Source organism: Euleptes europaea, chromosome 17, assembly GCF_029931775.1.
Source record: "Euleptes europaea isolate rEulEur1 chromosome 17, rEulEur1.hap1, whole genome shotgun sequence".
In the NCBI taxonomy this organism is placed as follows: Eukaryota; Metazoa; Chordata; class Lepidosauria; order Squamata; family Sphaerodactylidae; genus Euleptes; species Euleptes europaea.
Genome location: NC_079328.1, coordinates 29403228 through 29427372, shown reverse-complemented (window position 1 = coordinate 29427372; position 24145 = coordinate 29403228). Strand labels below are relative to the sequence as shown.

General features: G+C 44.5%; 2 protein-coding genes across 2 annotated transcripts in view; both read right to left on the bottom strand.

The window, feature by feature from the left end:
• Nucleotides 1–1497: 1497 nt before the first annotated feature.
• Nucleotides 1498–14799, bottom strand: GCSH (glycine cleavage system protein H). Its single transcript, XM_056862354.1, has 5 exons — nt 14643–14799; nt 6775–6854; nt 4797–4860; nt 2933–3064; nt 1498–1762 (listed from the first exon to the last, which is right to left on the bottom strand). The coding sequence occupies exons 1-5, from the start codon at nt 14797–14799 to the stop codon at nt 1665–1667; spliced, it is 531 nt and encodes a 176-aa protein (XP_056718332.1). The 3' UTR covers nt 1498–1664.
• A 3419-nt stretch (nt 14800–18218) lies between these two features.
• Nucleotides 18219–24145, bottom strand: part of LOC130488714 (polycystic kidney disease protein 1-like 2) — a 64544-nt gene continuing 58617 nt past the window's right edge. The window contains exons 40-44 of the mRNA XM_056862353.1: nt 23018–23178; nt 22593–22803; nt 21375–21476; nt 19341–19472; nt 18219–18355 (exon numbers count right to left, since the gene is read on the bottom strand). Of these exons, the coding sequence (XP_056718331.1) occupies nt 18230–18355; nt 19341–19472; nt 21375–21476; nt 22593–22803; nt 23018–23178 (732 nt within the window). The 3' untranslated portion in view covers nt 18219–18229. The remainder of the gene's footprint in view (nt 18356–19340; nt 19473–21374; nt 21477–22592; nt 22804–23017; nt 23179–24145) is intronic.

The window sequence follows — 24145 nt, the reverse complement described above, 5'->3', positions numbered from 1 at the left end:
GTCTTTTGGCATCTGTTAGACTTTTTTTTTTTGCAGAGGAAGGCAATGGCAAACTACCTGTTTCTCATTTGCCTTGAAAGAGGAAGAATTGGTTTTTACATGCCCACTTTCTCTGCCACTTAGGGAAGAATCAAAGCGGCTTACAATCGCCTTCCCTTCCCCTCCCCACAACAGACACCCTGTGAGGTAGGTGGGGCTGAGAGAGCTCTAACAGAGCTGTAACTTGCCCGAGGTCACCCAGCTGGCTTCTTGTGGAGTGGGGAAACAAATCTGGTTCACCAGATTAGCCTCCACTGCTCATGTGGAGAAGTGGGGAATCAAACCCGGTTCTCCAGATCAGACTCCACCGCTCCAAACCACCGGTTTTAACCACTACACCACACTGGCTTCCCTTGCTTGGGTCGCCGTAAGTCTGTTGCGATTTTACGGCACTCTACACACACACACAATTTTATGAACTCAAGTTTGTGACTTATCTACTTTAAGAGTTGGTTTTTATATGCCAACTTTCTCTATCACTTAAGGAAGAATCAAACCAGCTTACAATCCCCTTTCTTTCCCCTCCCCACAACAGACACCCTGTGAGGTAGGTGGGGCTGAGAGTATGTGACTAGCCCAAGATCACCCAGAGGGCTTCATGGGTAGGAGTGGGGAAACAAATCCAGTTCACCAGATTAGCCTCTGCCGCTCATGTGGAGGAGTGGGGTATCAAACCCGGTTCTCCAGATCAGAGTCCACTGCCCCAAACCACCGCTCTTAACCACTACACCACGCTAGCTCCCTATTATGGCCTAAACAAAAACTGAAAGAATTGTACTGCAGTATACTGGGTGAGTTCTCGTTTCTCCTTCAAGCTTACAGCCCAGTTTGGTACAATGGGCAGTAAAAGGAAAATGCTTAGAACACAATACAGACCATTACAAGCATTACAACAATTGGACTTGTTCCAACTGGAGGTTGCTCTTGCACATTCCAAAACAGTACGAAACATTCATCCTTCAGACAGGAAGAGCAAACACGATTGGTAAAGTCAGGATTTTTTATTAACTTCTGTTATCTGTTCCATGGCAAGGCACTACCTGCCTTATCTGCAGAAAAATGGCCGCATCTCAATAATTGCAGCATCTCAATCGTTTCAGCTGAAAACTTGTAAAGTGGTTCTGCTCCAATCACCTGTAACCTTTGCAAAGTTTCCGTATGACAACACCTTGAAAGGAGACTGATGTACGGAGGTGGAGGGCGGAGGAGAATAACTGCAGATCCGAGAAGAAACAGTTCTGAATTAAGGCTGTCGCATGTTACAATTCTACTTTATCAAAGTTTGGGTTTATTTTAGGAACAAAGGTTATTCTACTGCAGATGCAATTATGAACTTCAAACTTTGACACCGTATAATTATGCTTATTATGCTAGAAAAATACACAGACGCACAAAACAAACCACATCGACTAGCAGAAGGTGTGCAAAAAAAGGCGCAACTGTTCTGATTTGCAGTCACTTCTGGCCAGTTCAAAAAATCAGCATAAACTTGATTCAAAGGCAGCACATTTTCCTTGAGAATCTCCTCCACAAGCTGCTCGCAGCCGGACCCTTCTGTACACTGCTAATTTAGGACAATCTAAACTGAAGTAAGTGGCTCCTACTGGTTTATTTTAACCCTCAGGTCATTCCTCCATTGATTTTATGTATTTCTCATATGCATCTTCAGTCATTAGTTCGTCAAGTTCTGAAGGGTTGTCCAGAGTCATCTTGATAAGCCAACCTGCAGGCGAGAGAAACCAATAAGAATTCATACTGCTTGGATTATGACATGAATTCTTACATATTACCTCTATGATCTCACAATAGTGCTGGCAAGCAAAAACCTTGTAATAATACTACACCAGCTAAAGAGAAGAAATTGAAACAGTTAGGATTCTATAACTGGGGCTAGTGAAGTCACTGATGGTCTTACTGTGAAGAGGTAGTCCCGTTTGAATACAAACCAAAATCACAAGCTACACCACTATCTCTCCTGCAGGTAGAATGTCTGTCAAAGTTTGAGATCTCCCAGATGAGAAGATTTGAAATGTTTCCTTTCCAAGCTTTCCTCTTCTTCCAGGAGATTTATGCATGCCTTTTCATTTTTAAAGCATTTTTTTTCAGATGCCAAGTATATTTTCAGGTTAAACTTTTAATGGGCATTTAAACATGACTGGCTTTTTTGAAACTTCCAGGGGGTGGAGTAGGGGTAATGGCATCATGATTGCCGCAAGAGACAACCAATCAGCACTCTTCACAGCTGGCCTGTGCTGGAAGGAGACAAACCAGTTGCTACTGAACTCAAAATTCAGTTTGGAAGTTGTTCAAAAAGAAGCAGATGCAGAGCACACTCAATAGTCATGGTATGTACTCCTGTACACAGCTTTCTTATCCCTGCCTCCAGGGACCTTTTCTTATGTGTCCTTTAAGTGTTAAAGCACTAAAATGGGAATAGTTTTCTAACGGTTTCATTCCAGGTCACAGTGGTAATGTTTAAAGGCCCATGAGGGTGGGGCCAATCACATGGGTCTTTCCCATTCTTACCACCACTCCAATGCAGGAAGGACCCAACTGGCCCCACCCATAAGATGCTAAGCCTTCACACAATGTAAGCAGAACAAAAACAGAGGCACCCTTACGACTGATGCGACCACAATGCCCAGCCGGCTCCTTGAGACTTTGATCAACAGTCAAGGGATGTACACAGACTTAGTATCCCCACTGACAAGACCCTTTGCGAACTTCTCAGTTCCCCCAGCCCACTGCATATTCTAATCTAAACTATTACGCCACCATACCCAATCAGCATGAGAAGCTTCACCGCTCCAAGTACAATGCCATGTAAATGACATACTTCCAATGTTACTATCAATGGTGGAAATGTTCTGAGAAACAAAATGAAGCCTCTTACCGTCTTGATAACAAGATTTGTTGACGAGTCCTGGATTATCCGCAAGGGCGGTGTTAATTTCTGTTACTTCTCCTGTGAGAGGGGAATAAAGTTCGCTAGCAGCCTTCACGCTTTCCAAAACACCAAACTCATCTGAATTGGAGAATTGGGGAGAGGAGAACCATTTGATCGAGAACCATATATGATGGCATTTTGAATGGAGATAAGAGAATTGAGTGAAATTCCATTTTGTTTTAGAGCTCAATTCAATTTAGAGCTCAAAGTGTCAGTGTTGACCTTTAAAGGCTAAATGAACTATTTTATTTGTTTTGGCCTTTGGTAGCACTTTGACTTTCTGCAGTTTGTCAACTTTTCCCCCTATGCCTTCCAAAGGGTGCCGTTTACTAACAGCCTTAATAACAGCTGAGCAGTAACAGATCATTCTTAAAAAACTATGTCATTAAAAGTTTGTTTGCTTTTAATCATTCTTAACTAATACATATAGAGGCTATCATTCTTAGCTAATACAAATAGGGTTAGTCAATTTATACATTACTAATCAAACCACCCCTATACTCTTCATTATTGTTACCAACTCTCTCAATAGCTATTGTTCACATTCAATTCAATCTACACCACATTAGAATTGCAATTGTGCATAAACATAACAAAGTTTCCATTTCTTCTGAAGCTCCCCCACAAGTCTTCTATTCAGCAAGTGACTCAGTTTTGCCATCACTATATATTTAGCCATTTTCTCTCTCCACCTTTCTATTGAAGTTTGTCAACTTTTGTTAGCAATATTTTTGATTGCTGAGTATGCTATTGTTTTCCTCTTTTCTTTCTGCTGCTTTATTCTTATTAAGGTCAACTAATTTAAACATTTAATCGCAACTACCTTAGGGGCCTAAAATGGTAGACCAGTGGAGTAAAATATTCTCCACACACACATTTCCATCTATAATCTAAAGAAAGATGCAGGATTAACTGGCCTTCAGAAAGGTCATGCAGTTCTACAAGAATCCAGCGTTTGGGGCATCTTATACGGAGCCATCAGAAAAAAATTCTGATTCTGCTTAGTAGAAAAGCAACTTTCCTATCTTTACGCAACAGCTAATGATATATAAAAGCATAAGACCTAAGCCCAAATAACTGTGTGATTAGTTCGACATACCCAAAATATAATACCTTATATTTGTAACTGTTGGCCACCTCAAGCTTAAAGTTTACTTTCTCTGTTTTAAAAATCACTTATTGTTTGCAAAAGAACAACAAAAAAGCTATATAATTTGCAATGTAAATCAAGCTAGCAATAAAACCAGCTGCCTACAAGGTAGTCCCTAATAATATTACCACATTTTGCCCTGAAGCATCTACTGTTCCATATGCCCAAGGAAGCTCTGGGCTTCTGTTGCTCAAGCGGCAGCCCCGTACCCTGTGATAAAAGTACTTTCCAATGCAAAGGTTCCTTCATAAGCAATACATGGCTATCAAACAGGGGTGTGCGTGAACACCTCTGCCATTAAAAGAAAAAAAAATTACAACTTCACTGGGCATGCTCAAGGCCTTTAGAAGCACCTAATGCAGCTCCTGCATCTCTGTCCAACAAATGTAGGATGTGACATTCAGGGTTTTCTGGCACTGGTTTAGTGTGTTAAAAGTAAAGGTAGTCCCCTGTGCAAGCATCCATGGAGTGACGTCGCATCACGACGTTTACTAGGCAGACTATGGTTACGGGATGGTTTGCCATTGCCTCCCTCAGTCATCTACACTTTACCCCCAGCAAGCTGGTGACTCATTTTACTGACCTCGGAAGGTTGGAAGGCTGAGTCAACCTTGAGCTGGCGACCTGAAACCAAAAAAGAACAACACCAAAAACGCTTACCCTGTTTGTTCAACTTTGTTCCAATTTCTGGAAGACTACAATAGACAACATCTCCTAACGCCTCCTAAAACAAAAAGCCACAGGAATCATTATTAAGTTAAAAAAAAAGCGATCAAAGCTTTGAGTGAACCACAGGAGTCTGAGCAAGGAGCAAAGAGCACAATGTTTTGGAACTGGCTGGTGTTATCCCCCTTTCGATTCTTAAGAATTTTCTCAAATAATTGGAGGTTGAACGATTTATCTTGTTGCATTGCTTCTGAGTAACCTTAGACTGTCATGTAACTGACCTACCAGATTCTTTCCCCCATGTTTAAAAAAGAGAAGTTGGGGGGGGGGGAATGACACCAGGGGAGGACAGGTTAACCCTTTTCCTGCCAGCCATTTGTCCATTCAAGATTCCTTAAACTGTTGTTCCTCCCAATGGGTAAAACACAACGGCAGGAATTGCAATTTTGTGCTAACAAATTTACCCCACACAGGTTTTGACTCGATCAATAGGCAGAGGTTTAACCATCGCAATGATGGATCTGCCTCCCAGGAGGCAGTTATTGGTAGCAAGGGAGAGAATTAAACATATTGCCTGTGGCGCAGTTCCCCCCCCCCCCCCCGGTAGAAGAGCAGCTGAAGCATGCCACGGACAACAACATCCTCTTCCACATCTGAACAACTTCTGGCCCAGTGCTGGGGAAAATCAAGTTTAAAAGGCCAGAGCAGGGCAGGCATACAGGACTTGTGGCTCACCAAGCCACGTATGGCATCCTATCAAGGTCTCAATCAACCTCCTGTTTTGGATGAGGTCACGACACATCCAACAGGAAGCAAAACAAGGCTGAGTAGGCTGCGTCCAGCTTGCTGGGCCACTAGAGTTAGTGCTCCACAGTGTTTGAGTGATGGACTTATCTTGGGGCGATCTAGCTAATGTATAGAGATTTAGGTGTTTTAAATGTTTAAATTGATGTTTATCAACAAATTGTGTAAAGGTGTGTATGATGAGGATATGTCTTTGTCCGTAAAATGGAGTAGAGTACAATAGCTATGTATTTAGATTAGGGATTTATCACACTGGTTTAGATGTATTGCATTTTTGTAATGGCAGTGTCCAATAGTTTTAACATGGCTGGTACTATATCAACTGCTGCTGGTCTTTGACTGCAAATAAATTTAAATTTAAGAAGTATTTTGGGGAGATCAGGGTATTTTGGGGAGATCAGGGTTCAAATCCCTGCTTAACCCCAACGCTCACAGGGCGACACATGAACACATGAAGCTGCCTTATACTGAATCAGACCCTTGGTCCATCAAAGTCAAACTCAGACTGGCAGCAGCTCTCCAGGGTCTCAGGCAGGGGTCTTTTACATCTCCTACCTGCCTAGTCCCTTTAACTGGAGATGCCAGGGATTGAACCTGGGACCTTCTGCATGCCAAACAGATGCTCTGCCACTGAGCCACGGCCCCTGATGTGACCTCACATCAGTCACTAACTCTAGGCCTAACTTGCAAGGACAAAAAGGGAACAGGAGGAACAAGAGTGCTGGGATGAAAGTGTAATCAACAGATTAATATCTTAGGTGTCAGCAACACACAGGACTAATTTTTTTCTTGCAAAGCGCATACTTGCATTCAATATTTAGGTATAGATGTTAAGCAGGCACCCAAAACTTTTCCAGCCCTGAAAACATGGAAACATTTGTCTGTATATATGCTTATGTTGAAAAGCAGCGCCAACAATTAAACCGACCAAAGTAAAGCAAGCTTGAGCAGGGCCAAATTTCCTCACTGAATCACACTCTATGGAGGAGAGATTTTTCAGGCACCAGCACATTACGTTCCCTAGACAGGCTTTGAGTTCCAAGTCCACAAACTGACTTTGTACACAGAATAGGCAATTAGAACAATAAAGGGTCTGAAGATCAAGGCCAACAGGAGGATGACTGATGTGCATTTTGCAGGACAATGTACAGCAAAGGAAAAACAGTACCTGTGCAAAATTGCTGATTCCTACGGTCCCAATACTGTCCTCAACGGCTATCCATTCATGCTTGTCTGTGAATCTACGAGCTAAAACAAAGCAGAAAAGCAAAGATGTTTCAGTGCGTCCTTAAAATATAAAATTTTGCTTCACGGGTCTACCTTAAAACCTCTGGCATAAACAGCTTATAAGAATGCCTCTGAAGTTCTGAGTCCTCAAAAGAGAGAGGGAGAAAAAAATCTAAAATGGCCTAATTCCCGCCTAATACGCATACCACAGTGCTCACATTCCTAAATCCAAGCAATTTCCACCAACTTTTTCCAATCTAGGTCACATTCACAGCCTTATCTTTTCCATTTATTTTCAAGACATTTGCTGAGGATGCAGAATTTTTCAATTAAATTGTAGCCCGGGGGAGAGGGATTGGAGGAAGAGCAAAGAATAACTTTTAAGGTCAAGAATCCCTCAGGGTCATTCATGTACCAGGAAACCACAGTTTGCCATTAAGTCTAAACCATGTCTTATGACAGCAGAGTTATTAAACATGTTAACTAATTCGAGTGAAGATGAACTTGACTATGCACCCTTAGAACCAATAGCTTCCCGACTAATATAGTTAAAGAAAAATAAAGACTAAACCACCAAGTATGCTGCTTGTCTCCAGAGCCAGGGACTGGGGGGGGGGGGCAAAAATTTGATAGCCCCCAGAGCAAGCCACACAACAGTGAACATATGCTACTTTTGTTTAAAGAAATAGCGACACTAGTCAAGTATGGTTGGATTGGCCTTTGAGACTTGTGTGCAAATTAAATTTTAGCCATGTCCCCCTTGGAAGGCTTTGAACAAATTACTCTCCCTTAACCTCAGTTCCTCCACCTTTGTAATGGAGCAATTTCCAGGCCTGTGGGTTCATTTTACCAGAGAAAGACTGATTCTGCATCTTGGTGATGTAAGCAGCTATGTATGTAAAAGAATTGTGACAATGAGATGGAAGAGTCCCAGGATGGTAGATGAACAGTAACGCTTCTGAATGCCCCACGACATAAAAGACTTCCTATAAATCGAAAACTAGCACAGCAGGGACTGGACATGGTAGAACACGAAGAGAGAAGAGAGGAACTCCAACCCAAGCACATCATGCAAAACAAGTAGGGGACCTGCAAGGGCTTTCAGGGGACACCTAATTTCCCTTCTCCCTCTACTTCCTCTTTCCCCTCTCCAAAAGCCCCCAAAGCCTCTCCCCTTTTCCTGCTTCCTACTCTCCTTTCCATCCACCAGCCAACCTACCTTTACCTGACCCCCTGTCTTCAGCTCTTCCTCCTTCCCTCTTCCTGGCAACCTCTCCCTGGGAAAACTGTAGCCCAGTTGCGCAATGCCAGCTGCCGAGCCAGGCCTGGTTGTATAGTGGGGAACCCACAAGGACTTGTGGAGGACACCTCATTTTCCCCTTTAACCACTTCCCTCTTTTCCTCCTCCTGGCAACTGCCATATCCTTACCTTTCCATGTTTCCTTCTCTCCTTCCCACCCGCCAACCAATCTATTTTTTTTTAATCTGCATCTTCAGCTATATTTATTTATATACTTTATTACCTGCCTTTCTCCACACTGGGGACCCAAAGTAGTTTACGCCATTCTCCTCTCCTCCATTTTATCCACACAACAACACTATGAGGTAAGTTAGGCTGAGAATGTTAGGCTGACCCAAGGCTACCCAGTGATTTTCCATGGCTGAGCAGTGACTTGAACCTGGGTCTTCCAGATCCTAATCTGAAACTTTAACCACTCCAGCACACTGGCTTTCATGCGGTAGCTGACACTGAATAGCAGCAAGCAGCCAGGCCTGGGCGAGTCATGCAGGCTGGGTGGTAGCACATTTCTTGGTGGTTGCTGCTGGAAAATAGCCCTGGAAAGGGCCCTGGCCCCTCCCCCCCTTACTGACAGAATCCAAGGCTTGAAGGCTGTCAATACTGTTGTGGTTGCCTAACAATGACCACTGAGGGCATTTGTTTCTTAAAGGTATACATGCTGCTTCTATTATTTTGCGGTTTTTAAACACAACCACCCCTGTATTTTTTTAAAGATTTCAATTGTTTCTGCAAACCTGGGGCATTTTTCAAGTTTGTAGAAGGATCTGTCTTGTCTGTTTATGGCTCCCATCTGTTTATAGCTCCAGTCTCTGGATTTAAGTACCCACAGATTTGGCCTCATATTGATGCTAGGAATGCTGGCAGACTAAGAGGGGGTAAAGTATCTATACTACTGTCACCTACAGGTGCAAGGAATGTGTAATAGGCTCTAAATTCAAGCATAAAATATTATAGTCTCAAGGAAATTGACAGGTTTTGGGTGGAACCTGATGGAAATGGGATTACTTTAGCGGCACTTTAGAGCCAGCATGGTGTAGTGGTTAAAGGCGGTGGAGTCTGATCTGGAGAACTGGGTTTGAATCCCCACTCCTCCACATGCACTGTGGAGGCTAATCTGGTGAACTGGATTTGTTTCCCCACTCCTACACATGAAGTCAGCTAGGTGACCTTGGGCTAGTCACACTCTTTCAGCCTCACCTACCTCACAGGGTGTCTGTTGTGGGGAGGGGAAGGGAAGGTGATTGTAAGCTAGTTTGATTCTTCCTTTAGTGGTAGAGAAAGTTGGCATATAAAAACCAACTCCTTCTTCCTCCCTAATAGATTCAAGATTGAGCCACAAGGAAGCTGAAATAGGACAGGAGCCAAATTATAAAGAGAGTCTGCATTTAAGGAGTTTTCAGCAGACAAAAAGAGAACAATCCTCTGCAAGCCAGCAAACCCTCTTAAATCAATCGCCCATCAAGGCTTCAGCAAAATCATAAATAAGTAACCCCACCTGGATCAGGCCCAAACACTGACCTTTACCTTTAAACAATATGTGTGTTCAGCTATCTCTGTAGAGATAAAATGCAGTGAAGAAACATTTCTATGAACTGAGCGCCTGCCACCATTTATGCTCATTCTGCCAGCTGTTGTTAGCAGCTTACAACAAGGAACTGGGCAATGAGAATGCTGCATGTTGTTTAAGGGCTAGTTCACACATGCATGTTCATCACTTGATAGACTGCCTTTGCAAATGCCTTTGCAAATGGGCCAATAGGGGAAAGGACACCAAAGAGAGAAGTTTCATTTCACCACACAGTACCCCATCCACAATGCTTCCCAATACAATTAGTTCACACATTTGACGGCCAGTCATTTCAGGTTTTCAGAAAACAACTGACAGGCATGATGTGTGAACCAGGCCCTATTGGAATCCCAGATGCCACTAGATATTATTAATTTGCAAATATTTGTTTGAGCATCTGAATTTATTTATGTATTTAATTTGGCATATTTATAGGCTGCCTTTTGATTAAAAGAGCCCCCCTTAGTGGTTAACAATACACTGAGCAAAGTTCAGTGAAACCACTCACAAAATTTCACATATCAAATAGTTTTCAGCGGTGCCAACAGTCAATTTCCACTCCCCCACTGCAGTGCCGTTGCTCATTATATCCAGTTCCAAGGCCTTCTGGCAGGGGAGGGGCTGAGGCTCAGAGGTAGAGCATCTGCTTGGCCTGCAGAAGGTCCCAGGTTCAATCCCCGGCATCTCCAGTTAAAGGGACTAGGCAAGTAGGTGATGGGAAAGACCTCAGCCTGAGACCTTGGAGAGCTGCTGTCAGTCTGAGTAGATAGTACTGACTTTGATAGACCAAGGGTCTGATTCTGTATAAGGCAGACCTTTAGGGAAACAACTGTTCATGGAGGGACTTTCACAGTTGGAGGGTGTCAACTAAAAAGCTTTCCCATGGGTCCCACCAGCCAAACCTCTGCTAAGGCTGGTTTCAGGAAGAAGGCTCCCCAGGGCAGTTGATAAAGATGGAGTTGATTTTTCAGATAATCTTGGCCAGTGTGGTGTAGTGGTTAAAAGCGGTGGTTTGGAGTGGTAGACTCTAATTTGGAGTACAGGGCTTGATTCCCCACTCCTCTGCATGAGTGGTGGACGCTAATCTGGTGAACCGGGTTGGTTTCCCCACTCCTACACAGGAAGCCAACTGGGTGACCTTGGGCCACCCACCTGAGGGAAAGGGAAGGTGATCGTAAGCCAGTTTGATTCTGCCTTAAGTGGTAGAGAAAGTCAGCATATAAAAACCAACTCTTCTTCGTTCTTCCAGTCACAGCCCTCTAAAGCTGCCATTTTCTCTTGAGACATTGTAGTCTAGAGATCAGCTGGAACTCCAGGAAAACTCCCGGCCCCACAATGAGGTTATTAAGCCTACATTGTATTGAGGCCAGAAACACTGCAAATCAGTACAGATGGTGTGACACTGAGTTAATGTAACCACCCTGTAAGGACCACAGACATTGTATTTTGGACCAACTGGTTTCCAAACCTCCTTCAAGCAGAACTCAACATGCATCATCAAACAGTAGTCTGAATTTCACCAAGACATAGAAGCACCTTCGAACTACACACACAATTGGGAGAGTGTAATCCAATCCAATTTTGAGAGAACCCCTATTCTCGGATCAGCCCCATTCTCCACCCACAATACTGCCTTTTCTGAATTAACCTTGAATTGATTTATCCCTCATCCAAGCCATCACTGTTTCCAAATGTGTACATGCTGGGCATTACCATAAATCCTAAAAAGTATTCTCAATGCTTCTATTATGGATTTTAAGGCTGCAAGGTGCACAGTTCCCCAGAAAGGACAGTGAAAAACAGAGCCAGATTATTTTCTCTGCAGGTTCCCTTATTTGCCTATCAGAGATCAAGATAATTCTTCATCCCCTCTAGCAAACAGACTGAGATCACAGAAGTGAGTGTGAAGATACAGGTGTCTGGAAAGGTCTTAATTCATCACCTCTGTGGTTTCTGTAGAACCTCTGCACAGCAAAATCATAACAACTAAAGGGTTGCACAGCAGTGTGAGTACTGGACTATGGTGACCTGGGTTCAAATCCCCATTCAGCCATGAAGCTAACAGGGTGACATTGGGACCAGTCACATTTCCTCAGCCTACTTTACGCACCAAGAAGGGCTGACTCAGGGAATTTTGCTGCCCCAAACCTGTCCAAGAACCATGGATGGGGAGGCAAAGGGCAACAGAGATTGTTAGAATAGGGTAGAATTCTGGCATTTAAATATAGGCATGACAACATTGTGTAGCCTAAGACAGCCTACCTAGGATTCCTGGGATGCTTTGGCATTTGGGTAAACCTCTCATGGTTTAGCCACAGAGTTTGCCCTAATGCCAGAGCATCCCCAGCATTATGCTGATGTAACTTCTGGGCACATGTGGAGTGACGTCAGTGGATTAGGACGCTATTAGCATTCTCCCCCCCCCCCACTGGCCAGCTAAGTGGCAGCAGGGAAGTGCCTGCTTGGGGAAGGGGGATTTCCCATCCCCAGTGGGGGTACGGTAAACCTAATCTCACCACAGTGGAGCTACAGCCTTGGAGAAGGAACTGATCACTCTCCAACAAGAGGCTGTGTCCATCTGAGGAGTGTGGAAAGACACACGGTGCAGATTTGAACATAAAAAATAATATGTGATCTTCCTGTCTATTAATTATAGGAAGGCCTTTACCCTTGCAAGATGTCAGGCTCTTCCATTAGCTGTTTTAGAAGGGAAATATAAGGTGATCCCTAGATCAGAAAGGTTTTGTCCGTGTGGGACAGGGGACATTGAAACCATCGAACATGTACTGATATGTTGCCCATTCTACCGCGAAGTCCAATCAAAGCTTATTTCCCCCTTGCTTGGCAAACTCCCTGAAGAGTCAGCTGAGCTTTTGGTAAAGAAGCTCCTATTAGGAGAAAATCCACAGCTTACGCTCCGAACTGCCAAGTTCTGCGCTGTTGCTATTAAAATACACAGAACTTTATTAGAGAATGACTGCTAAAATACTCTACAATTTTAAGGTGATAATTTTAACCAGGGGTTGTTTTTACTGATCTTTATTTATACAAGCAGTCTGTAATTCTATGGTACAAAACTATTAAGTCTAGAACTCTGAAGTATTAAACATGTGACTGGTCAATTGACCTTATCAATAAAATTTGATTTAATATGGGAACTTCCTTGATTGTATGATTTCAAATGTAGAAAATGTAAGCACAGCTTTTAGGGTGTTTCTACATGAGGCAGCATTCAAATATGCAAACCTCCCACCTGTACTACGGAATAGCACAATAAAAAGAAAAGACAATCAAATGCTATTTCTGCACATTTGACCGTGCCAGGCCAACATCATCTTCTTCTTTTTTTAGAGTTGTGCAGAAGGAACATACAAGAAAAAAAGGTTTACATCTCTGGCCCACATAGTGAAGCAAGCCAGGCCAAGTCCAATTGCAGTTGCCTCACATTAATGAAGCCCTGCAGATGAAGCAGGGATCCCAGAAACTTTACAACCGTCAAACATTGCAAAGTATTCTATATAGCCAAGGGCATCTTTGTATAAGCAGCATTTAAAAACAAACAAACAATATGTTCATTTAAAAGGGCATCCTATTAAACAGAGCTTGTACCTGAAATGTTGAAGAGTTACTGTTAAAAGTTATGTGTCTACCTCCTTGCTATTTTGTTTGGCTCCACCTCTTGTGGCAGCCATGTTATTCTTGGGCCCACACCACCCTGTGTCAAAATCCCAAAGGTGCCCAGACTCAAAAAGATTGGGGCCCCTTGCATTCATACTTACATTGCACATTCGCACACAGTGCACATTATAAATCCCTTCTTCTTGCTTTGTGAATTTAAAACAAACTGGTGGGGTGGAAGGTTTTTAGTGAAAGCAAAAGATCACAAGGGCTGAAATCAACCCAATCTGCCCTAGCATGTTACTTCAGTGTGCCGCTTGGCCTTTTTACAATCTCATATGCTCCCCCTTGAATGGTACACCAGCATGTACCCTCCTCTCCCCATCCCCCTTGAACTCCCATCCTACAATTTACTAACTACCCTCATTTCCAATTTTTTCTTTTCATAAGCAGCTCATTTCAACAGGTCCCACCAGTAGCTCACATATCCCTTTAGGCACAGCAAATTCAGTACAACAAATTCTGAAACACATAATCCTGTGCTACCTTAAAGACTAAATAAATTCACTTGGGATAAACTTTCACCTGTATGGTGCAGTGCTTAGTGTCGGACTAGGATCTGGGACACTCAGGTTCGAATCCCCCCTGCCATGGAGGCCTGTCAGGTGACCTTGGGTCTGTCACACACTCTCGACCTGATCTACCTCACAGGATTGTTGTGAGAATGAAACGGGAGAGGCAACCAAGGTAGGCCGCTTTGGGGACAACGGAAGAGCATAAATGAAATGAATAAACGGCTAGGCATCTCAGGAATAGAGTTAAGAGAGGGAAACTGGGTAGGAAGGAAACTTTTTTTATATTTTTTACAAAGGCCATTTATGCATGGGAGGTTTTGCTTTGGATTTGCCGCTCTCTAGATGCACTTTTCCCCCATCCAAATTCTCAAAACTCAGCAATAAGCTCCCATGCAAAGTTTTGAGAATCTGGATGGGGGAAATGTGCCTCTAGAGAGGGGCAAATCCAAGGCAATCCCACATATAAATGGCCAAAGCGTGTGGGTATCTGAAGAAGTGTATCTGAAGAAGTGAGCTGTGGCTCACGAAAGCTCCTACCCTACCAGAAAGTATTTTTGTTAGTCTTTAAGGCGCTGCTGGACTCTTCGAAGAAGTGAGCTGTGGCTCACGAAAGCTTACACACGACCAGCAAGTATTGTTGTGAGTCTTTCAGGCGCTACTGGACTCTTGCCCTTTTCGACCACTGCAGACAGACTCGCACGGCGACCCCCCTCCCGCCGCCCCTGCCTGCCACCCGGGCCGCGACTCACCGGCGAGCAGCCCCGCGGCGCTGGTGGCCAGCCTCCTCCCGGCCGGGGCGGCCCGGCAGCGGGGCCAAGGCGCCAGGAAGGCGCGGGGAGGCCCGCCCAGGCCCGCCCGCCGCAGCGCTCGCCACGACGCCCCCGCCGCCACTGCCGCCACTGTCATCGCGGGGCCGCTGCGGAGACAAGGCCGCCGGGAGGCCGCGCAGAGGGAGAGGACGCCAGCGCGGGGAGGAGGAGGAGGAGGAGGAGGAGGAGGCGGGCCTCCAGGCGGGGGCAGGCCGTGCCCGCTTCGCCCTGGCCTGGCCTGGCCTGGCCACGAGGGGGAGGGAAGAAAGGCAGGCCGCGGATGGCGCCCGCTTCCTTGGAGCCGGGCCTCTCGTTCCTGTCTGTCTGTCTCTCTATCTGTCTATGTCTATCTATCTATCTGTCTGTCTGTCTGTATCTATCTGTATATCTATATCTATCTATCTATCTATCTATCTGTCTGTATATATATATATATATATATATATATATATATATATATATATATATATATATATATATCTGTATCTCTCTCTCTCTCTATCTGTATATCTATATCTGTATAGCTATATCTATCTATCTATCTATCTATCTATCTATCTATCTATCTATCTATCTATCTATCTATCTATCTGTATAGCTATATCTATATCTATCTATCTGTCTGTCTATCTGTGTGTGTGTATATATATATCTGTATATATCTCTATCTATCTATCTATCTATCTATCTATCTATCTATCTATCTGTCTATCTGTATAGCTATATCTATCTATCTATCTATCTATCTATCTATCTGTCTATCTGTGTGTGTGTGTGTGTGTGTATATATATATATATGTATCTATCTATCTGTCTATATCTATCTATCTGTCTATCTGTCTATATCTATCTATCTCTATCTGTATATATATATATCTATATGTATATGTATATATGTGTATACATATATATATATTTATTTATTGTTTTTCAATAATTACTATACATCTCATTTGACAATACATCCTATATACCAATCTTTGAATCAATAAAAAAAATTAAAGAATCATTAGGTGTCTGTCTTCGGTATTAAATATAATTAATTATAGTTGACTTCCCCACCGACTTCCTCCCTCCCTACAAATATCTGGTATCTCCTTCGTAGTAATATTTTCTAATCGTTATAAGTCATTATTTTGATGTTATACTTTCCCCTTATTTAATACATTTCGATAAGCAATGGTAATATAGTATTAATAATAAAGGGAGGAAAGAAGAAAATCGTTTAAAAAATAAAAACAGAGACATAACAAAACTCATTAACATAATTAGCCGGGCCTCTCGTGTCATGGCCTGGAAGGGAGACATGAAGTAGGCCCACGGCAGAGTGCCTCTGAGGGCATGCAGAGCGCTCCGAACCGTCAGCCTGTAAGAGCATGCCTATTATATGAGGTGCTTGGGAACACAGGCAGGACAATGGACGCTCTCACGTGAACTAGGGTTGCCAGATCACTCTTTGCAACCGGCGGGAGGTTTTTGGGGTGGAGCCTGAGGAGGACGGGGTTTGGGGAGGAGGGACTTCAATGCCATAGAGTCCAATTGCCAGAGCGGCCATCTTCTCCAGGGGAACTGATCTCTATCGGCTGGAGATCAGTTGTGATAGCAGGAGATCTCCAGCTAGTACCTGGCGGTTGGCAACCCTGACATGAAGACATGCAGCTGCCTTATACTGAGTCAGACCTTCGGTCCATCAAAGTCAGTATTGTCCACTCAGACCGGCAGCGGCTCTCCAGGGTCTCAGGCAGAGGTCTTTCACATCACCTACTTGCCTAGTCCCTTTAACTGGAGATGCCGGGGATTGAACCTGGGATCTTCTGCATGCAAAGCAGAGGCTCTACCACTGAGCCACAGCCCCTCCCAAATCATCTAAGAACGTGGTCCATCAAGGTCTACTTGGACTGGCAGCAGCTCTCTGGGGTCTCAGGCAGAGGTCTTTCACAATCACCAACTTGCCCAGTCCCTTTAACTGGAGATGCCGGGGATTGTACCGGGGGCCTTCTGCATGCCAAGCAGATGCTCTACCCCTGAGCCACGGCCTCTCCCCAAATGCTCTCCCCAATGCTGCTGCAGTCGTCTTGTTTGTGGGCTTCTTGGAGGCACCTGGTTGGTCATTGTGTGAGTAGGGTTGCCAGGTCCCTCTTCGCCACCGGCTTATGCAAGGCATTCCATCTCTCTCCACCTCTGTGGGATCCATGCAGCTCACAGAGGCCCAGTCCTGAGTTGCTGAACTTGTACAACATCATAAGGAGTTGGATCCTGTTGATTTATTCTGCTAACACCTGCGCTTTCCTCTGGTCCTAGAAAACTGCCATTGATAACAAACGTGTCTTGCATAAGCTGAAGGTTTCTTGCACCAGAGAAAAGCAGTGCTGTTTAGCAGAACTGCCCTGCAAGATCCAACCCCATTGTACCGGCACAACAATCTTTAGGGTTGCCAGGTCCCTCTTCACTACCGGCGGGATGTTTTTGGGGTGGAGCCTGAGGAGGGAGGGGTTTGGGGAGGGACTTCAATGCCATAGAGTCCAATTGCCAAAGCGGCCACTTTCTCCAGGGGAACTGATCTCTATGGGCTGGAGGTCAGTTATAATAGCAGGAGATCTCCAGCTAGTACTTGGAGGTTGGCAACCCTAACAATCTTTCTACCAGGTTGTACTCACCTATGCCTTTCGCAATTTCCTAAATAAAGGTGTTTGGGAGCAGAGGAGTGGGGAGGGAGTGCTTAACCATTTCCCCACCTGCTGCTTCTCTCCAAACTGTCTTTGAAAACCCATGCCTTTGAAAGCCCACAAGGAGAAAAGCAATTTAGGTGGGTAACTAGGAATGGAGATGCAGAGGGGAGGAAAAGGTTTTGTGTTGTCCAGCACCACTTTGATCCAACCCCTCCCAAAGTTTCTTCTCCCGTTTAAAAACAGTATATATAAACAGCCCCCAGAGGTTTGTTAGGCCCATCATTGAAACATTTCAGGCCACACATTCCTGGAAAATTACCTTTGTGTTTTCATTTTAACGTGCCTCTTATAACACAATATTTTAAAAATGCAAATAACGTTATTTGTATTACTATTTTTGTGACATTTAAAAATTGCATTTATTGGTATTAATTCATTTGCCCAACAAATTAATCTGTCTCAGTTTATCTGTAACATGCAACATTTCCCAATAAAGTGTCTTGCAAGAATAATTTCATTCTGAACTAGTCACGATGCTGTCATTTGTTTTCAGTGCTTAAACCAGAAGATACTGCAGCATTTATTTTTCACTTTGGAATAATGACAGAATATAGCAGCTCACACAATCAAGCTAGCAGCATTTTAATGATTCGATTTAGTACACATTCTTGAATCTATCAGTAAAGGATTAAGGCCACAATCCTAATGGCAATTATTAAAGATCAAGATGAGGTCTCAATCTGTGAATGTAGTTCTGTATTCTGCCCTAGAAATTCACAAACACAAAAGCCACAATATCAAAAAGGCAGCTACAACTCCAAACAGAAACCAAAAGCGGTGTTTAAATGGATGCTGTTGTTAGTTGGTTGCAGGTCCTTCCAATAGCTTGTCACAGGCTGGTTTAGGATCAGTTTTGCATTTGATTCCGAGGAAGCTGCAGATTTTCATCAGCATCAGGTCAACAATTTCTTCCTCATCTGAAGCCTTTAAACAAAGAAAGGTATGTCATGATGCTGTCTTCACAATGATGGCTTTTTGGGGGGAGGGGGGGAGAACTGGCAAAGGTACAGACTGGGAAATGAAGTTTCCAGTAAGTCCTTATTAAAATTAGTTTGAAGATTAGGTAACAGTATTTCCTGATCTCGTTAGAAAGCTCGCTCTGTGAGTGACTAAGTATTATTCTCATTTTTCAGATGGGGAATTGAAGTTTAAGAAGAAGCGGCATCCAGTTACTTTGTGACTGAGCTAGATTTTTAATCTAGATGTCAAGATCTGATAGAAGAAGAAGAGTTGGTTTTTATATGCCAATTAAGGAAGAATCAAACCGGCTTACAATCACCTTCCCCTCCCCACAACAAACACCCTGTGAGGTAGGTGGGGCTGAGGAAGTGTGACTAGCCCAAGGTCACCCAGCTGGCTTCAAGTATAGGAGTGGGGAAACAAATCCAGTTCACCAGATTAGCCTCCGCCACTCATGTGGAGGAGTGGGGAATCAAACCTGGTTCTCCAGATCAGACTCCACCACTCTTAACCAGTACACCAAGCTGATATTGCCAATGAAATCCAATGTTATTCAGGATGCAGAACCTCCTTCATAAACAGCCAAATAAAGCATCCACCAAAAAGGTTTTAGCCTAATACCTAATTTGTCTGGTCAACTGGGGTAAGTAAAAAATCAGCTTCAGGAGACCTAGTGGATGAGAGTTGCAAACAGTTGGGGCCTACTCCCAGGTAACTGTAACTGCAGCTTGAGTTGTTTATAAACCATTTAAAGAGCATGAGCTTAGAGAACACGAGGCTTTAAAGGGCAATCCCAAGGAAGCCTGGTGAGAATCCTACTCAGGTCTATTCGGTGGGGCTTACTCCCAAGAAACTGTTCTCATGATTGCACTGTACACTTAGTGGAATCTGCTAATACGCGTGTAGAGTTTTGGAGTCGGCCGTATGCTTAACACTTGCACAGACAAACCTGGTAATGCTTCTGCTCCTCACTGAAAGCAACGAGGATCACTGAAATAAATAGATTCAGCACCACAAAGGTCATGAAAATGATGCACGAGCCAATTAAGAAGGAGCCCAAAATGGGATTGTAATCCAGGACCTGAAATATGGAGAGCATTGTGTTACACTCTCGGGAGGAGAGAACGTTGCTGAAGATATTTGACAACGACAAGTTGTTGTCTATTAGATTCATCTTTGTGACCTGAATGCATTCTGGTTCAACACTAAGGCCATTTATGCTTGGTAATTAGCAGCGCGTTCCAGGCTGAATTGCCCCGCATATTTTTTTGAGTTTTGCACGCTGAACCGTCATTCAGGAAGTGACTGCGGAAGCCAGCGCATACCTGCTTCGCATTTCTTAAGAGCCCCTTTAACGCGACCTTTTGTGTTTGCTCCGCCTCCGCCACGAAGAATTCCCTCAAGGAAGCATGCAAAATCATAGCTGTGTGTTAGCTATGCAACCTGCGATGCTAAAAGCTATGCAAACAAAGGGACGAAGGAGCAGGCGAGTGGGGTGGTGGTGGGATTTCTCCTTTTGCATCGGGACTGTGAATAGGCTTTTTAAAGGTCGCGTTTCAAAAAAGAGCTTTGAGCGAGCATCAAAATTGACCCTGCGTAAATGGCCTAAGTAAATTGCTTCCTTATATATTCTTTATGTGGGAGAGTGCAGTACACCTGTAAAGGAGGCCATGGTGTAAACGTGAGGCTGAGAGAATAACTTTCCTTAAAGCCATTCACAGGGTTCCAGGGCAGGATTGAAAGGTGGGAGAAAAATGGAATAAATAAGTTTACAGCTGTAGCGAGGTGTCAGTCAGGGACTTCCCTGTCTGCAGTCATCCCTAAACAAAGCTGTAAGAAGATTATTTATTCATTTATACCCCATTTTCTCCCCAATAGGGACCCAAAGTGGCTTACAACATTCTCCCCTTCTCCGTTTTATTCTCTCAACAATCTTGTGCAGGAGGTCTGGCTGAGAGACAGTGACTGGGCTAAGGTCACCCAGTGAGCTTCCATCGCAGAGTAGGGATTCGAACTGGGGTCTCCCGGCCTGACCCTACTACATCCCGCTGGCTCTCATGATATCACAGTACATGATACCATGAGAGCCATCATTATATCCCTTGAACACATGAAGCTGCCTTATACTGAATCAGACCCTTGGTCCATCAGAGTCAGTATTGTCTACTCAGACCAGCAGCGGCTCTCCAGGGTCTCAGGCTGAGGTCTTTTGCATCCCCTACTTGCCTGATCCTTTTAACTGGAGATGCCGGGGATTGAACCTGGGTCCTTCTGCATGCCAAGCAGATGCTCCAACACCGAGCCACAACCCCTCCCCAATCATGATGCCATCGTAGAACCAAACTACACATGCGATTGGGATGATTGCTTAGATTCCCCCAGAGGTAAATCAGCTTCATAAAGCAGCTACGAAGGAAGCTGATATGGGGTGGGTAACCTTCCCCCCCAAGATTTCCACCAAACCACCCCCTGACCCTGCTTGGAGCCTGAATATTTTGTATTGTGCGAGGAGCAGGAGGGACAACTGCTTGCATCCAGACAGGCGTACTAGTCCTGAAACAGTATCGATCTCCCCAAAATAGCAGTATGCCCCAAAGCTTCTTGCCAACCAACTGCAATAGTCAGGCTTCTGGCGGGGGCCAAAGCTGTTTGCCTCAGCTCCCTCTGGGGTGTGACACAAATGTCAGTGGCTTGGAGTAGCCCTCCCCCCCCCCACCAATTCATCCAAGGCCACTCAGCTCAGCTTCAGCCACCAAGCTATATAAAAACCTGGAGGGGGGCCATTTTGCATTATTAGAAGCCACGCTTGCACCTTCTTGGTAGTGTGAGAGATTCTAAGGTGTGCTTCATGACCAGGTGTTGTAACTTGTCCATCCAGGAGTTGGCTGGACTCCATTTAGAACATTTGAACAAGAAGGAAACGGTTCTGACATTTGTTTTATCCAGGCCTAAGGGAAGCGCCCGAAGCATAAAAATACCATACCTCTTCATAGTTGAATATTCCTAACTGAAGGCTGACCATGGTCTCTGCTGAATCAAAGAGGGTTTTGTATGAGTTCAGCTTCCAGCCATAGATCAAGTTTGTCTGGACACACAAACAAAAAAAAAACGTTACACAGACTCACATAGATCAGTTCAGGAACGTATACTGCGGACCACTAAAAAGACAGATAAGTGGGGTTTAGATCAAAACGAGTCTGGACTCCCCCTAAAAGCTAAAATGACTAAACTGAGGCTATCGAACTTTGGTCTCATTAGGAGAAGACAAGACTCACTGGAAAAGACAGTAATGCTAGGAAAACAGGAAGACCCCACATGAGATGGATAAAGGAATCCACGGCCCTCAGTTTGCAAGACCTGAGAAAGGCGGTTAACCATAGGACATTTTGTAGGGTCATTGATTCACAGGGTTGCCATAAGTCGAAAGCAACTTGATGGCACTTAACACACACAGAACAGCTTTCCTGCAACTGATATTTTTCTGCTCACAGTCAAGTTAGAGGGCAGTTTGTCTTAAAATGGCACGATACATCTAAGCTGCTTTAGAGATCATAAGGGTGGTTCAGATTAGCTACAAAAACACACAATACAAAGCCAGTACTCATGGCTGGTCCCCGAACAAGGGGCTCAGCCTAGCTTCCTTCTGGTTTTAACAATCTGGATGACAGGCATATCAGTGAATCAAACACTGACTCGGCTGTGAATTGTGCCCTTCCCCGAGGTAAAAGAAGGAAGGGAAGGTAAAGCTGGAGGGAGGAGTGAAAAGGGAAAGATGAAGAGGTGGGAGGGGAACAGAAGAAGGTGGGAGGGAGAGGCTGCTAAGAGGAGAAAAAGAAAAGGTAGGTGGGAGGGAGGGAAAGAAGGTACGGGCTGCAGGCACTGCTAGGGGGAGGCAAAGAGAAAAAGCAAGAGGGAGAGAAGGAAACTGGGAAACGAGATCCCTACCCTGTGAGTCCTTGCAGTTCCCCACTTGTATAAAGCAGCATACTCTTTAATCTTCCTTTAAAAGTATACTTCATGTTGCTCTTAGCTTCTTCCAGGTACCTTTTTTCTCAAATTTTAATCATACAGTTCTTTCACACACAGAATGTGGACAGACCATCCACAATAGGTTTCCTCTTGTTAAAGACAGAGCTCTAGGAAATACAAATATTCCACACAAAAGGGTGGATAGAATTATTTTGGCAAGAAGGCTACTCACAGCTATGGAGTAGGCGAGGAACATGATGATAATCACGGTTGCGAATCCCGAGATGTCCCCCCAGGCCCTCCGCAGGGTGGAGGTGATCATGTTCAGTTTGGGGTTCAGCCGCAAGAGGTGCCATAGCTTCACGGTGGAGAGAAGCACCAAGAAAGCAATCAGGTAGCCCAGAACCGCATCGACAGTCGCCGTCTGATTGAAGCTCGCAAACCTGAGAGGATGATTCACCAGTCCATCAATACTTCTTTGGAAAGACAACAGTGTCCTAAATTGAACGGCTACTTCTCTTGGAGGGAAAACCCGACTACTGCTTATTTATTTGTGTTTTTATATAAATGAAACATGGGCAAATGTTAGCTGTTATGAGCGATGTCCCCTTTTTGTTCAAAAAAATTGGAAAATTGTTACGAGGGTCATCCACTTACTCATCCTTATGCTCCTGGTAGTAGCTGATGTCCCGTAAACCCAGGATGGTGCGTCTTGCAAACACCAACAGCGCACTCCAGCTGATGGAGATGATGGCCAGCTCCAGCAGGTTCCACTTGCTGCGGAAGTAGCTCCACTTCAGAGCTCGCATGAGCTTTCCCTGCAGGCGCACCGTGTTCAGTTCCAAGCGCACCAAAATGTAAAAATAAGAAGGGAACAAGGCAAGATCAGAGCACTGCATCTTGCTCAGTGAGGTAGTTCCGATCTGATTGCAGTTCACGTAAAGCAGGGGTCCCCAAAGTGGTGTCCGTGAATGCCATGGCACCCACCGACACCTTTTCTGGGGCCCGCCAAGTGTTTTTTAGGAAGTGGGTGGGACCAGGCAGGGCTTTTGCCCAACAAGGCTTCGGATTGACTATCGGAGATTTGATCGGCTGTGCAGATTTTCTTAAATGTTGCTTTGGCAGACGCTGCCGCCACAGCACAAGGATCTACACTATGTTACTGAAGTTAAGCAGTGGCAATCATTTTGTGGTGAAGTGGTCAATCTTCAAAGGCCAATGACCACAAAGACAAAACAAGTCATTATTAAATTTGCATATAATGCATTTCCATATACTTTAAAGGCTAAGTAAAACCACAATGTGGTTTGGGTGGGACTGTGGCTCACTGGTGCAGCATCTGCTTTGTACCCAGAAGGTCGCAGGTTCAGTCCCCAGAACCTCCAATTAAAAGGGTTTGGAACTCTCTGCCCTAAGAAGCCCATTTGGTGAAGATGGTTTTTCCAAAGGCTGGATCTAACTGTGCCCTGTTGATCTTTTGTAAGAGCCCTGTGGCACAGAGTGGTAAGCTGCAGTACTGCAGTCAAAAGCTCTGCTCACGACCTGAGTTCGATCCCAATGGAAGTTGGTTTCAGGTAGCCAGCTCAAGGTTGACTCAGCCTTCCATCCTTCCGAGGTCGGTCAAATGAGTACCCAGCTTGCTGGGGATAAAGGGAAGATGACTGGGGAAGGCACTGGCAAACCATCCCGTAAACAAAGTCTGCCTAGAAAACGTCGGGATGTGACGTCACCCCATGGGTCAGGAATGACCCAGTGCTTGCACAGGGGACCTTTACCTTTTTTTAA

Excerpts from the sequence above, each read along its gene's own strand:
- GCSH (XM_056862354.1), bottom strand. The coding sequence starts at position 14,799 with ATGACAGTGGCGGCAGTGGCGGCGGGGGCGTCGTGGCGAGCGCTGCGG. Across the intron at positions 6,855-14,642 it reads CGCCGCGGGGCTGCTCGCCG|CTCGTAGATTCACAGACAAG; the intron begins GTGAGTCGCGGC and ends GCTTTGTTTTAG. Across the intron at positions 1,763-2,932 it reads CAAATCTTGTTATCAAGACG|GTTGGCTTATCAAGATGACT; the intron begins GTAAGAGGCTTC and ends TCTCGCCTGCAG.